Genomic DNA, 16,740 nt, shown 5'->3' on the forward strand with positions numbered 1-16,740 from the left:
TCCACAGCTTGATTCCTCTACTGCTGAGAAAACATTGCCAGATAATTGCTGTGTCCTTATTGTAATACCACCTTTTAAGTCCCAAATTCATTGAAAACCTGTAATTGCATCATTCTGCTTGTATTTATTTTTACTTTGTCCTGGAGAAAGAAGCATTCTGTCAAGTTCCTGTCTGAATATCTAGTAGAGGACCAAGGTGGTCTCCTGTAGTACTAGCCATCATCAAAAGCCAGTTAAAAAGCCATATATTTTGTTCCAGATTGTAGGGTCTTCAGTTTATGGGATCACCAGTCACTACACAAATGGAAATTTGTTACACTCATGTGATTTGATCATTTGTAAAGAGTTATAATAAAGTACTATATAACTGTAGTCTCCTTAGGTTTACTTTTTTAGTGAGATGGTTAATGAAATAGAAAACATTTTCAGTTAATATTCAGCTTGAAGGGTACCTTTCTTTGGCAGAGGTAGAAAGACTTTTCAATCTTGCACACGTCTTTTGTTTAGTAATTACATGGTAAAGAAGGTGACCCTTATTGGATAATGTATCCAAATGGATAGTATTTGAGACACAAGACCAGAATCAGCCACACAGTCCACACTTAAGGACTATCATCCAGACATTGTCCATTTTTGCACACGAGGGATCTTCAGTAATCTGGATGAGATATTGAACAGTAGCCAGCAATACTCTACCTTAATTACAAGGACAAAAATTGGCAGGGCAAAGAGTGCAAAGAATGTCTGCCCCTTTTAGATTTCAGTTTTGAAATCAGAGTGAGAAGAAACATTAAACAGCTGGAAGGCTTCTAATTTGGGCACAAGTCAAATCGGAGTTTGTAACACTAATATTCCTTCATAAGTGTGAAACGTGTCCACAGGCCACAGGTGATTTATGGTCTTTTACTGGATGGGAAAAACACCTAACCACATTCCACAGTGACCTAGTGTGTGATTTTAATTTATTCTTGGTACATTATTCAAAGCAGGTTTATGGCACTACATTATACACACCATCTAGTGACAATCCTTGTTCTAACATGTTGGAATCATTACCAGTACCTGAAGTAAAATACGATCTTTATTTAAATCTTTGGCTTGATAATCAACTCAGGGTAAACACATACCCAATTCAACCAAAATATTTTAACATACGAATCTGCTTCATGTTCTATTTTGGGAAATTTTGATCTAGAATTTGGAAAAGACTCCATTTAACGCAGTCAGATTCACCACCATCACTTTTCATCCATAGATGACAGTTTATACTTCTTCAGAAACCAAGAGGTAGGAATTCATTTCAGCCATTTGTGGCAAATATGCAATGTAATGACAAAAGCGCTTCTGAAATTCAGTTCAACTGATTTCAAGGACAAATGGAAACAGGCTAGATTTTACCTGATATGCAGAGAGCAATAATGCACCAACATTCTGCATTTTAATTACAGAATATTACTTTCATCAAGCAGTGTTTGGATGATTGAATGAGTAGTGGTTCAAATATCTACATTTAATGGCTTCTATGTTATCGCAGCTCACTGCCCAAATGGCAGGCTGTCCTTAAAAGCACACCATGCACTTTGAGGTATTTTTGGAAAAGAATAATACACTGTAAGTGCAGACTTTTCAGGGCATTACATGGTAATTCAAAATAAGACTCAGACAACGGACAAGGTGATATTTTCATTAATTTATATATTTCTGCCTTATAGTTAACATATGTATTTTCTTTTGTGTCACCCTTAATTTTTCTCAGTAAGTAATGATATTTGTTATATTCAGAAATGAGTAAAATTTCAGACAGCTTTTCAAAATAAATACCATAATATAATAGAGCTTCACATAATAAATACTCTTTACAACAAAAGAAGTTTTGAGAATTTTAAAAACAGTAGGGGTTTCTCAAAACTTTTTTTTGTACATAAAATATATACACAAAGAAAGCCAAAATCTGGCAAGACTTAAGTATGGAGAGCTCAATGGGGCACAACTGACCATATAAACCAGAATATAATCCTATTATTTTAAAGGCAACCGAACATTTAATTATAGATGTCACAATAAAAAAGTTAATGAATTTATATCCCAAGATTCTATCTGCATTTTGTCAATGCATATATAGATTTACTGTATTTCAGAAGATCATTTTGTTCTTTTGTATAAAACTCACTAATATTCAATCAACCCCCATATTCAATTGACAAAACAGGTTAAGTTGAAATTTAAAACTAGAAGCAGCATATCCTCCAAAATAAAGACATTTATAACATGCTCAACTCTGTTCAGAATTGAAATGCATCTGTTGTTTAGGCTGGCATGAAACTTAGGTGGTGATTTAAAGGATATTTTCATCTCCTAGTAAAGTAATTATTATGTTCTTTTAGTGTCTAAGATGCTCTCACTTTCCGGCACGTAAAAATGAGCTAAGAACCTGCCCCATGTGCTACGCCACAAATATCTAAAGGCATGTTAATTCAGTGCATCACAGAATGGAGAAAGCTGTATTCTTGGGAGAAGGTGGTCATAATCTGCATTTACCAAGTACTGACATTTAAACTTCCAATGTGCCAAAACTTAAATTTAATATCAAGAACACACCAAGTTCTTTGCTGCCAGTAATGTAATACAATATGATGGGGGTTTAAAGTGGTTTAGGTGTAATCCAGAAATGTAGTTTCCACGCAACTTTTCACAATTATTTTCTTGCTCTAAATTGCAAATAGTTAATATGTACTTTGGATTATTTCAGGAGTAGTTTTGCATAAAATGGAAGCTTTATGTGGCAAAATTTACAAATAATAGTGATTTGTATTGTACCACTATCAAACTGCTCACAAAAAAATTGGTTCTTTGAACAGAGTTAATTAATGGCAACCAATTAGGTGCAACCTAGAGCATTTTGATTGTAGCACCAATGATTGTCCCCAATTGTTTTATTTTTCAAATCAGGAATTGTATTGTGACATCAATATATTAAATGGAACAAAGTTCTTTTGCAATCAGGTTGATTAATCCCAATTATGCTAACATTTTTAATGATTGGAGAAACAAAAGTTTACTTTGCACAATTTTGTTAGTTAAGGGGGTCATTTGCAGACAAGAAAGCAATGGTATGCTCCTCTGATGGAGATGGATGTGCCTCTTCACCTACAGATATTAGCAACATTCTAAGTCTTAGGCCGTGTTGGTAAACAGCAGCCATCTTTCTGTTGTAGAAGGGATCGTTAGAATGGTTGCTATGTTTTTGTTGGTATCTAGTCCTAGGTTGAAGCAGGTAAACATACAAGCAGGATTTCAAAATGATTAAAATGAAGTATTAAAGAGCTCTGCTGCCTGGGATCAAGAGGGTTTATCCTCCCCTTGAGTGGGACAGCTTTTAAGTTTACAATACACAGTATTTGAATTCTTGCAACGACATCCAGGCCTGTTTAAGCGATCATAGCATCCCTGGCAAAGTTTGATGCAACCTTTGGCTGGAAGGTAGCAGAGTAAACAGGGCATAAATAAGGACATTAAACCCATAAACAAGAACCTGGAGCAGCAGTGTGAGTGGGTGCAAGAGCAAGGATTATCTGCACAAGAGTCCTCATCGTCACTGGAGCAGTGGTAGAAGACTCCTTTTACCAGGCACATACATGTTCCATACTCTACTGTACTCTCTACTGAACACAGGCACTGTTTGTTACAAGCCAAACATGAAGGCAGGGTCTTTGGTGCTGTGCATTCTCTGCACTTGCATTTCCCACATTCCTCACATATAAACCTATGTTTTGCCAAATCCTCCTTTCCTAAGCATTTCAACTCATCCGTTGCACTGGCAGATGACTTGGGCTGCATTCTAATCGTCCGGTCCGGTCTGTGGTGGCTGGACGTGATCTGTGTTGGCGGGGATCGTCCCAGAAGTCCTTGCTCTGATGATGCACTGCTGTTACTCCCTGAACTGGCTGCACTACCCGTGCTGGTGGATCTGCTTAAAGCAGGCATTCTGGTTGAGGAATGGTGACCAACATGTGTGTGGTGAGAGGACCGATGTTCGTAGTTATTATTCACATTGATCGGTATCACTTCATGAGTCCTTTCATGTTTGTCATGCCGCTGGGTGGCTCTGCTACTACTAATGCTACCAGCTTTCTTTGCAGTGGCTGGGCCTTCTGTATACTCGTTACTTGTCCTGATTACTTTAATCTGGTCAAGGGACAAAATGGCGGTGTGCTGCAGTTCCCGTTCGTACTCAAGTCTCTGCCTGCTGTCAAGAGAGGGTTGCTGGATTACAACCAACGAACCACCACCGCCATGCTGAATATGGCCCTCCATCTGTGGCGATTGCAACTTCCAGCATTCACTGTAGACCTGGCATGCATCTGAAAGTCTGCCAAAACAAGTACAGAGTATATTAGGGCCATGTTACAGTGCAGTTATAATTTATATGATAACAAGCATCATCAGGCCACTGCAAGCACATACACTTGTCAAACAGCACATAATTGTGACCACAGCTCCAACAATAAAAATTACGTATAGATACATGTAGCAGTCTGAAAGGCAGCAAAATTATTTCTACATTGGTCCAGATACTGCTTTAACAGTGATTTGAACTCTTTACTCACCCCAGAGAGGATTTTAATATCCCTCAGTGGGATTGATTGATTGATTAGCAGGAAGAGGTTCACACCTTCCCTAGTTGAATACTGTAGCCATACTGAAAGCCTCAACACTCCTTGACACAAAGTGTGTATCAGTGAAATTGAGAGGGCCAGGATTTCATTTTCCCCCTCTTTTTCTTGTAATACATATTGTATATAATAACATTCATATTGCAAATTGTCCATGATCTTTAACAAAGGGGTACGAATTGAGAACTTTGCAGAGGTGCAGGCTCTCAGGTGTTTATGAAGTATTTCGAAGGGGGTGGGGGGGGCAGAGAGACTCATGAACTTTTAAGTTGTATTCAAACAGTTAAGTCACAACAGTTGAGACTTCGGTGGTGGATGGCTGGGGGGGGGGGGGGGGTATGTGCACTGAATTGAACTATCCAAATTCAGTTGAGCATTTCCGCCAAGCTGCGTGAGAACTAGAGAGGCAGAATTACTTTACAGGTGAAGAAAGTGTTTTGAAGGCAGTACGCCGGGCATGCTATTGGAAATTCTGAGGAGCATGATTTTTATCAGAAGTTCCCAGTTTCTACTTCTAAAAGTCTGAAAGATTTCAAGTGATAAATACTACAACGTCACCAACATTTTGAAAAAAAATACTGTGAAACTACCCACTATTAATCAGGTCCATAACTGTGTACGGATCACATGTTGTATGCGGTACATGGTGTGCCCACGTCACGCATCTGATGTTCATGCATCTCCAGACTTGATATTTTGGCAAGAAAAGAAGTAAACACGCTACAGTCTCAGTTTTTCCCCAAATGACATCAGTACATTCTTTAAGTGCTGCTATTAAGATTACATTCTTTCTATAGTTATAATTATTAAAATTTTATTTCTTAAAGGACAAGCAACAATATTGCATATAGCAAGTCATGTTTATCCTCTCTGCCTGGCTTATACTCTTATGGTGTAGAACCATGAGCCCTCATAAAAGAGCTGCATTTTCATCTGAAACTAAAGCATGTCTTGTAATTCATGTTAAAGTCTTCTACCAGATTACCGCCCAGAAAATAACTGCAAGTCTCCCAAAAGTGAGGCTATAAATCAAAAGATAATTCAGGTCATACCAAGCTGCTGGTTACTGAAAGCACGACTGAAACTATTTGGTAACATAGGTATTTCCAATTTTAATCTGAAATAAAATAGGACAGCTTCAACTGGAGGAGACAGCAACTTACCAGAAACAAATTGGGGTAGATATAGGGTGTGAAAAAACTATGTATCACCAAAGTAATAATAAGGTGACACTGGTCAGAGGCTGGGAGTGACTGCACAATCAAAGTTTAAATAACCTGACGAAGGGTCTCAGCTTTATTCCCATCCACAGATGCTGGCTAATCAGCTGAGGATCTCCAGCATTTTGTGGGTGTTGCTCAAGATGTCCAGCACCTGCAGATTTTCACACCGTTTTGACTAAATTAGATGGTTAAACAGCAGACTTGAAAATGGATGATGTCGAGGAAACTGAGGCTAAACTGTCTGCTTTGGCCCTGAGAGGCAAGTAAATAAATAAAGAATTGTAGAGCAACTGAGGATTCAGCATCGTGGCTGTCTTGTTATAGTAAAGTAAGCTTTAAAACAGTTTGTAGTGTTTAATGTCCTGGGTGTCTCAGTAATACTAGAATTAAGACTATTGTATGAAAAAGCCATTTCTTGAAATCGCCAATAGATCATTTAACTACGAACAATAAAATTTATATAATGAACTTTATACCTAAGGTTTTGTGGCTAAGCACAGCTCCAATGCCGTATTTATGTTTGGCTGAATCAAAGGCAATGACAAATCACCATATAGGAAATTGAAAATTCAGTTGAATGGTGCCACAAAACCCACCTCTCACTCAACATCAGCAAAACCAAATAACAAATTATCAGTTACAAGAGGAAAAAGCTGGAAGTCCATAAGCTAGTCATTGTTAGGGCATCAGATGTAGAGAAGGTCAGTAGCTTTAAATTCTTTGACATTAACATAACAGAGAACCATGCTGGGATTAGCATGTAATTGCCATCACACAAAAAAAAGGCATGAAAGAACACCTACTTTCTTAGAAGTTTGCGTAGATTTGGCATGTCCTCAAAAACTGCACAAACTTCTATAGATGCACAGTGGAGAGTACCCTAACTGGTTGCATCATGATGTGGTGTGGAAACACCAACGCCCAGGAATCGAAAAGGCTACAGAAAGTGGTGGATACAGCCCTGTCCATCACAGGCAAAGCTCCCCTGCCATCTCCATTGAGTACATTTACATGGAGTGCTGCCACAAAAAAGACCCCACCTTCAATAAAGGTCAAGCTCTCCTCTGCTACTACCATCAGGCAGGAGGTACAGAAGCCTCAGGTCCCACACCACCAGGTTCAGGAATAGTTATTACCCTGTAACTAACCATCAGGCTCCTGAAACCAGCATGGATAACTTAACTCACCACAAATCTACATTCTACAACCTAGGCACTCACTTTCAAGGACTCTTTTCCAACTCATGTCCCCAGTGTTTTTGTTTTGTACAGCTTGTCTTTTTGTGCACATCGCTTGTGTATCAGTCTTTGTTTATATATGGCTTTTTGTTGATTCTATTGTATTTCTTTATTTTCCTTTATACACCTGCAAGGAAATGAATCTCAAGGTAATACATGATAACATATATGTACTTTCATAATAAATGTACTTTCAACTTTGTCCCCTAGAACCCCCATTCTAATGACCTCCACCTTGTTATTTACCACCTCACATCTTTTTCTTCAAGACATCTCCAAATTCCCACTTTGCTCCATGGGAATTTTCTCCTTTGGACTTCATAACCTTTGTTTTGCCCAAGGAGTTTTTGAAAGAAGATAAACCTACTATATTGATTAATTCTCATTATTTGAAAGAAGACCTCCTCTCCTTCTGACTTTGCAGCCTAGATTTGGAATTCCCACTATATGATTCACATGAACGATTAACCCATCTCCTAAGACTACATCACACCAAAGCATCACAAAATCTTTCATCAGCTTTGATGAAATTATAACTATATTTTTACAATCTGTGATAATATGTACAAATTCTAGACTAGCTTGTGATGAAAGCACAATATTGCCAAGGCAGAACTACTATTTTTAATTCTTTCTTTGAAAAACATCCTCTCCTTGAATAGAGAAGCCCGAAGAGATTCTGATATAAATATTTAACAGAGAGGGTAGAGTGAAATCGTTGGTGCTGATCGAGGTATCAAGAACCAGCTGACAAAGAATGAAGGTAGCAGCAAAAAAAAACAAAAGTGACAGGATTAAAACTTATTTACACAGCAAGTCGTTTGAAATCTGAAATGCACAGCCACATCTGGTAGTTGAGTGAGATCCATCTCCACTGTTGAAAATGTACCAGATAAATGTCTTAAAGGAAAGAATTTTGCTGGTCTAGAGAACAAGGGGGTGAGCTGAACTAGATTGTTTTGTAGTGGAAGTGGATACAATAGGGTCTTTTAAGAGACTCCTGGATAGGAACATGGAGCTTAGAAAAAACTGAGGACCGTAAGTAATTTCTAAAGCAAGTACATGTTTGGCACAGTATTGTGGGCAAAGGGCCTGTATTGTGCTGTAGGTTTTCTGTTTCGATGAGGGGCTGAATGGTTTCCTTTGTACTTTGTTCTGTGATTCTGATTTTCTTATATTGTTGGTAAAAATGAGCCATATTATCTCAAAGAAAGGAAGACTTGCAGCACCATCCCCCAGATATCAACTATCATATTCTAAACCAGAGTGAAAAAGACATTCATCAAAAGGGGTATAATATCCTGAAATGCTCATGTTAAGTGACTAATAATCAATAGTCAACAACAATCTTAAAACAAAATCAAACAAAATGACACTGTCCTAACATGAGTTGTTTGGATCTCATTCTATGCTTCATAATATAAGCAAGCAGCAATCTGCATTCCATTAGATGAGAAAAAAAGAGTGCAGAGATCAAGGCAGAAACACAACCAGGCAGTTTCAATCCCATCCGAAGAAACTGTCCTAATGTAAGTCCTGCTCAGAAAAATTATTTTCCTCCAACTCACCTGCCTCAGGTGACTTGGTTTACTTAGCGGGATGAAAGAAAGAGAATGAACAAAAAGAATTAGAATAACTATTAGTCACTTTGATCTCCTCAATGCTCAACAGAAATTAGTAGGAACCATAGAGTTGCTGGTGCCAACACCCCACTAGCCCAGCAGATGTGCACTGAAGAAGTAATTTACTTCCTTTAGTTGCAACATTTGAACTTCTTTCCTTGTATTTGTCGACTCTGAGGATCTAACCAGGTCCCAATATATCGATGTGGTTGTAAAGAAAGCAAGACAGCAGCTATACTTCAGTAGGAGTCTGAAGAAACTTGGCAGGTCAAATTATGTTCAAAAACTTCTATAGTTGAACTGTGGAGAGTATTCTGACAGGCTGCATCACTCTCTGGTATGGGGGGAGCTACTGCACAGGACCAAGAAGCTGCAGAGGGTTGTAAATCTAGTCAGCTCCATCTTGGGTACTAGCCTACAGAGTACCCAGGAAATCTTCAAGGAGTAGTGTCTCAGAAAGGCAGTGTCCATTATTAAGGACCTCCAGCACCCAGGGCATGCCCTTTTCTCACTGTTACCATCAGGTAGGAGGTACAGAAGCCTGAAGGCACACACTCAGTGATTCAGGAGCAGCTTCTTCCCCTCTGCCATCCGATTCCTAAGGGGACACTGAATCCTTGGACACTACCTAACTTTTTTTAATATACGGTATTTCTGTTTTTTGCACGTTTAAAAAAAAATCTATTCAATACATGTATACTGTAATGGATTTACCTGTTTATTTCTTATTATCTTTATTTTATTTTTTTCTCTTCTATATCATGTATTGCATTGAACTGTTGCTCCTAAGTTAACAAATTTCATGTCACATGCTGGTGATAATAAACCCGATTCTGATTCAGAACATGTATCCAAAATATATGCTATGATAGAAAGTAAAAAAAAGACTGTTAAAGTGAGAAATGAAATACAACTTACAATCCAAAGAAGACTGGCCAGTCTTAATGCTGGAAGTCATGCAAAATGACTTCAGCAGTTGATGGGTTAACATACTGGTTTCTCGTGCACAACATCCACGCCATCAAATTTCAGTAAGTACTCCAGCTACTGAATTTCATGGTGTCACCTTCATGTTCTCCTCCAAAGTGCAACTCTGAACAACTCTACCACGTCTCCCTAAATAACATCCTTCCGGAAACAGTCTGACAGAATATCAAATCCCCAAGTGCAACTACATTGTTTATATATTTAATGCTTAATCATTATTGCAACAAAGTAGCTTTGGAACATAACTCAACATTACAGCTAAACACCAAAATCACATATTATTTCCCACTTCTGACAAACCTTAAAAAAAAGATTCCTTTTTAAAAGATGAATTTTATCAATTGTCCAATGAAATCTGTAAACACTAATGAGTTTAAAACTTTTGCCTTGTAACGAATTTCCAGGATCTACTGAATTGCTTTTGTGGCTGGAATTCAGCTTCTTTAGAGAGAAGTTATACTGATAGGGAACCAGAGGACCGAGCAGCACTCTAACAGGGTGCAATTCAGAGGCTATTGCCATGTGGTGTCTAATCTGGGAACTTCCACAACACTACACTGGTCTCAGTTTTGGTCAGCAGCCATTCTTACCTTGCAATGTCATAAAAATGCAACCATTGACTGAGTATTTTTCATAAATGTATTTCAGAAGTACTGTTATGCTTAATTTTTATTTGCACAAAGTAGAGGTTTGTGAAAATTATTTTGTCATACAATTAATATAGTTACAGCTGAATTGTAATATTTCTCCCTACCAATATCACAAAGCTTTCTCTTGCTTTACATTAAGTAATGGTGAGAATTGAAGTGGGGGGGGGGGGAATTCTAAACCCCTTAAGAGAACCTAGCACTTATCTGCAGTTACAAGAAGTAACAATCTTCATTTTCCAGCAACACTAAAAGATCTGAAGAGGATCAGAAATCCATTTTTTAAATGTGGCACGACTATAAGGATTCAGTGTCGAACTTTCATGAAAAAAGTGACATTATTCATGGAGCTTAAGTAGCAGATTGGAGTGAAATTTACAGTCATGCTGCTATTGCTCACTATTGGAGATTGGAGAATTATATGTGCACATCTTCAGATTCTTCCTTTTCCTACAGGTCCTAATGTGATCAAATCTCACCTTCAAAGTGTATAGTTTGAACACAAGAATGGTAAAAGAAAATATTACAAGGAAAAAATGCAGGTCTGAGCAAAAACGGAGCTTCAAAATGTTCAATTTGGATCCTTATTAAATTAGGGAATGGCTGCCCCAAAAGATTTTGCCAGTTCAAAATAGGACTTCCCTAAACTTGCAAAATAACATTTATTGTTCCATAATTAATTGTCTATTAATGTACTAAACTCACAGATCATGCAGCTCCACAAAAATTAATGCTTCTGCAATATTAGGAGTTGTAACTTAGAAAAATATTCCCCTAATTTATATCAACCACTGATTCTCAAATCTATTTCAAAATATTTGAATGCACCTGGATCAGTAAGTGAGGTAACACAGGCGAATGCTGAGAGCCAGATGTTGTTGTCTTTTCATTCACTGTAACATGGTGACATTATCACATCTGCTGTAAACTTTATTACCACGGCAGTTACTCAGACCACACTAATGCGAAACACTATTCCGTCTTGTCTACCAAAGGAAGAATTTCTTCTTCTCTCTTTCTAGGTGTAATGTGGATAAGTAATGATTAAACTCTATCTAATAGTCTACTATAAAGTCACTTCCTATCCAAAGCCACACTTCTTGTACGTCTTGATAAAAATTCAAAGCAGGATGATTCGACTACAACTGATTTATTTACATAAATTGCTATATTTTAATTTTTAATGTGCTTAAGTTTTATTTAATAAAGTTGGGCTCGCGTGTGGAGGAGAGTCGGGTTACTACATTGGAATGGGCGACGGCTGACTGGATGTCAGATCCTCATCATAGGAAGATTGTAATTCTCGAGCAACTATCAATTACTTAGAATGCTGACTCACAATCACTGGTCTCGATGGAAAACTACACCCAGAAGAGCCATTAGGCGCTTAACATTTTAAGACGGTTATGTTAAAAGTTCAACACAAAATTTTTCCAACTTTGCAAGTCACGGGAGCCATGTACACAGGCACCTGCGATTAGTAATGTTCCTTTCACGTTGCTTCTGATGAAAATACAGCCTGGACAATGTTTACGTTTTAACTCCTCTCGCAGGACGCGCTTGTAAGAGAGTGACAAACAGACAGAATTCGTTTAGGAAATGAAAAGCCAAGGTTCGGGTTTCATGATCTTGAACATACGCCCAGAGAATTTCCAATACTGACCTCGAACTGCACCTAGGAAAATCCTTGCCGCGTTAATTTCAGACTTAAATCTTTACACCATTCCCTGCAGGGTAGGGTAAACCCTGGAACTCTACGCACCACCCCCCACCCCCCGTCCCAACACATGCATCTCCTGACTTTGGCATTTGACATTGCTGTCTGACCTATCTGGCACAGTTGCAGAACAAACCGGATTTATGTTTCCGCAGCTCCATTCTGAAGATGCACCGGGCCGGGGGAGAGGAGGGCGCGACCCTCTTTTAGAACAAATGGCACAAAAGCCAGCATCACATACAAAGTACTTCTTTAAAAAATCAAGCCACGTTTTAGGATTATAAATCGCCTCGTCAGCACGGCAAACTCGATGAAACTAACTCCGAGACTGACCAGAAACGAGAGCTACTAACAGTGAGTCCTGGGCCGAGCCAGCACCCTCCGTGCACTCCACCGAAAGCACAAGCCGCCCGCACCAAGTACGCAGGCACCGTCGGGAGCTGGAAGGAAGGGGCGTAGAAAACGCCTCCTGCCCTACAACAACACGCAGCTATCTCCACTACGAAGCCGTTTCTGAGCTCGTAAAGAAGCATCTGACAATCGGGCAAGTGCTTCACGGCGACCCTACTTCCACAATGCTGCGTGCATCAGAATGTCCCATGCCGCAGCAAAATCAGTAACTGTGACCACCCCCACCCCTCACCCCCGATCACCTTGTTGCAAACAGCAGCTGCTGTGCCGACACTCTGCAAGAACCGTCTTCCTCAATTCCTCCCGCCTAGTTGGCAGGTCTGGGTGATTAACTTTAATTAAAACTACTCAGGAAAGAACACAGCGGGAGCCTGCAGTCGAATGCCGGTGACTGTAACCAGCAGCGCCCTCTCGGAGTGCAGTTAAACTCTGGTTAATCGATCGTTTGCCGAGTGCAGGGAAGATGAGATGGGGGGGGGGGGGGGATGGAAACGGAGGAGGGGGAGAAATTATGAATGAACCCAGCAGAGCCACAGCGGGCTCGCGGTCAGAGAACACCACACGAGGGCGGACTTTCCAGTGACAACACTGGGGTCACTGAACAATTGGGCAATTTCACAAGTGGAAGTGGGTTCATCTCGAAGAACATGTCGTCGGCAAGATTAAAATAACATTCACGCAGGAAAATATTAGAATAAACTACAACGTGCAATAAAAATTAGCACGCTGTTGTAAAACCTTTGAAACGACCAAGTTGTTAAATGTTGAGGAATCTTACCTATTTCCATTTATCCACCAAATGCAAATCCATTTTATTATGTGATATAGTCTATTCCAGAAGATGGGCCCTGCCTCAAGCCTCAAAACAATCAGTCGGCACCGCGTTAAGACATCGGGATGGATCAAGTGGAGAGTGGACTCCAGCTGAAAGAAACAGCAGGGGGTGATCTCCGGGACGCACGAGTTCTTCTCTCCGTAGTCGGTGGGGTTTTGCAGGATCTGCTGCACACCGGGTGAACCTTCCCGTAACTTCACCTCCACGCACCGCCTATCCGCAAGAATGCCCGACAGCCTCTGGGTATTTCCTCAACAGCGCTCTCCACGCTGTTGCTTGTCAGCGAGCTCTTTCCCTCTCTGCATGTGATTCTCCACGGATCGCAGCGAATTTTCTGCACGATGGTCTCCCGCCTGTTTACCTGATTTCCAATACGAAGCTGTCACCAGCTCGCGAGATGGCTGCATATGTTTGTATATCACGATTCTCTGTGCGTAAGGCTGTGTACACAGGACGTGAAAGTTTGTGCTTGAAGGATCTAATTTATAATCGTGGTGCGTCTATTTGCAAGGCCGGGTAAATCTGAAATGCTCCTTTATGAAAGAGCGCAGAGATCGCTTAACGCCCTACTTTGCTCACCGTTGCCCGATCGGGGTTTGTTCTAGCTGCCACTGACGACCGAACATTCCCCACGAAACACACACCACATTTCCCTCTCTCTCAATGGTCGACGCATTGCATTCCACAGCTGCTCATTGGCTATTAGTCAGCATTCCACCGTCGTCCATTGGTCTCTTGCACTCCGAGAAGTGGAAAAAAAGGGGGAATAAAGAGGATGCTGAATATCCGGTCATTCCTGATTGGTTATATCAGGACACACCGCTGTCGGCGGATTCCCATTGGATCAGCGGGGAAATACACGCTTTCTACATGAAGCGGATTGGTTGAGTTAGGAAGGCAGGTTAAATGCTGAAACTACTAGCCTGGTAGGATATAACCTAATTGGATGAGAGGAAACGGTGCATCCGGCCAGAAATGATTACAGTACTACAAGACTGGATTCGTGATTAATTGGTCTGTTTCCACTCAGATATCAATCGGAGCTATCACAAAATCGCAATAATCAATTTAACGTATCTAAAACAGTTTATATCTCTTGACATACACGTTTAAACAATTTATTGCAATATAAACAGAAGAAAGATTGTATTATAAAATTAAAACTTACTACTGAGAACGCTTTTAGACTACGCGCTCTAATAGATTGCATTCTTTTTAATTATAATTGAAGAATGTTTTTATCATTGTTATGTTATACACAGTGTGCCCAGCTCCCTAACTAACACACGATAACTTTCATGCGCAACCAGAAGAAGAGAATGTTCAAAATGCTGAATGAGTCCTTGGAGGAAAGGCAAGTGAGTGGTTCAATGCCTTCGACCGTCAGCGGTTTTATTATTCATTTGTAAAATAAACCACAAACCGGAATCCAGCGCAATTCTCCCCCTATCGCATCCTGCTGCTTTCTATTATGCAAAAATAAAAGCTTTCAGATGAGAAAAACGAATGTGGTTTACGGAAAAAATTGCAGAGAAATATTCATGTTAAAAAAAGACCTCTAACGTCGAAATCTCGCGTCCCAAGGTCACACGCATACGCAAATACTTTAAAACTTATAAACTTCGTTTCCCCTCTTTCTCCTTTCCACTTACCAAAATTGTGCGCATTGGAATACTAAGGGTCCAGGTGATAAGGACATGGATCTTTTCAACAGTCACCAGTGTCTTTACCCTGGGATCACACCGGGGAAAACTCGACTTCCTAAACCACTCTTTTGTTGTTGCTCCAGTCATCTGAATGCACCTAAACAACCGTCTCCAGCCACTGAACACATGCTGAGAATGTTAATGTCAATCCATGTAACCTTCTGTACGGGGCGGGGAGCCGACACTGGATGGTCTAGTATAATCTATGTGTAATGTTCAATAATTCCTGGTTGTACTTATTTATTGAATTTGAACTGCAACGTGGCATAACCTGTTTTATAGTTGGGAGATAATCACATAGAGAGAGGGTGCACGCGGACACATAATTATTTTAATAAGAAGAGTATATATATATAAATAACCTGGTAGAACATGCAGACCAAATGCGTTAATATCGAATAGAGTAGATGTACATTATTAAATGCAGACGCTTCCTTTGTTGTTACCCTGCCTGTTGAGTGTTTCTTTGAGACGATCTGTGGCTCTTTGGCTGATTTCATTTGTGCAGGAAATCGCTCATTCATTAACCCCCTGGCTTCCCTTTCATCTCTAGTCTGACTGATCATTAAGCCGCCCTTTCACACCGGAACGGCCGAAGACCCGTTTAAAGAAATTAAGGGATTGATTTATCTGTTACCATCACCTCTTCCAAAGCAGTTATCAGGGATTTCATCAGGCGAGAAGATGTCAGGGCCCGAGGCGAAGGAACTCACCAAATGGGGCTTCAAAGATCTATAAAAGACAACGCCAAGTTCTGCAGGAGTTGTGGATCGGATTTAAAGAGACACCATACCTGATGTAATGAAATGATCAGACATAGACCTAACCGGCGACACTACAGAGAGAGAGAAAAAAAGTTCTGCGTTACAGCCATAGATCCTGCAGTCGCAATCAGTTTTAATTGAACAGATTTCTGTCGGAGTTTCCACCACCCTTCATTTTTATTGGAAATAAAGTAAAAACAGAGAAACCAGGAGCTATTCAGTAGGCCAGGCAATGGGCGAGGTTACGGTTAGGACTTTTTAAAAATTAGAACTTTACATAAGGGGTTTGACAAAACGATTTTGCTTTTTAGGGGAAGAACAATACCTCATCTGCAAACCAGTGAAGTCGAATTGCAGATAACCCTCTCACCTCTCGTGAACCACCCCACCCGCTAAACCACACCCTTGCACACTCACGTCCTCTTCTACCTCTGCTCCTCCCATTTGACCCCTTTCCTATACCCTTCTCCAGCCCCCCTTGACCATTATTACCCCTGCTTCTTATAGTTCCATTCACCTACCACCCACACGTTTAACCAACCCCGCGCTCCCCCGTCCCCGTCTACGCCATTCCCCACCACCGCCCCCATGTGTTTCCTCTATCCATCTCCATGTGTCCCCAAGTCAAATCCAGTTTATTGTCAACGGCACACATACAGATATGTACAGGTGCAATGAAAACCATATTTGCAGCAGCATCACAGACAGGTTAGTACAAACGATACACCAAATATTAACTAAACCTAATTTATAGAAGGCAATGAAAAGTGAGGAAAAAATACTGCAAAAACAAGAGAGCAAAATAAAGACTCAAACAGGGCCAAGTCCAGGCCACCACAAGAGGTGGCCCATAGTTGTTACATCGCGGAGGTATTAATTCCACCATGTGTAGTTTCTGAGTCCACAATCATCAGCCT

At 40.2% G+C, this 16,740-nt stretch overlaps 1 protein-coding gene across 9 annotated transcripts; it reads right to left on the minus strand.

Moving 5' to 3' along the window:
- Nucleotides 1–1,678: 1,678 nt before the first annotated feature.
- On the minus strand, nt 1,679–15,163 carry spry1 (sprouty homolog 1, antagonist of FGF signaling (Drosophila)). Of its 9 annotated transcripts, none has more exons than XM_073042821.1 (3): nt 13,297–13,402; nt 7,117–7,261; nt 1,679–4,369 (listed from the first exon to the last, which is right to left on the minus strand). In XM_073042821.1, the coding sequence occupies exon 3, from the start codon at nt 4,312–4,314 to the stop codon at nt 3,340–3,342; it is 975 nt and encodes a 324-aa protein (XP_072898922.1). In that variant the 5' UTR covers nt 4,315–4,369; nt 7,117–7,261; nt 13,297–13,402; the 3' UTR covers nt 1,679–3,339. The 9 variants fall into 9 exon arrangements, with proteins under 9 accessions (XP_072898922.1, XP_072898923.1, XP_072898924.1 ...); XM_073042822.1 differs by lacking the exon at nt 13,297–13,402 and adding an exon at nt 12,761–12,940; XM_073042823.1 differs by lacking the exons at nt 7,117–7,261; nt 13,297–13,402 and adding an exon at nt 15,006–15,163.
- Nucleotides 15,164–16,740: the final 1,577 nt, after the last annotated feature.

The sequence above is a fragment of the Hemitrygon akajei genome, chromosome 4 (assembly GCF_048418815.1).
Source record: "Hemitrygon akajei chromosome 4, sHemAka1.3, whole genome shotgun sequence".
NCBI lineage: Eukaryota > Metazoa > Chordata > Chondrichthyes > Myliobatiformes > Dasyatidae > Hemitrygon > Hemitrygon akajei.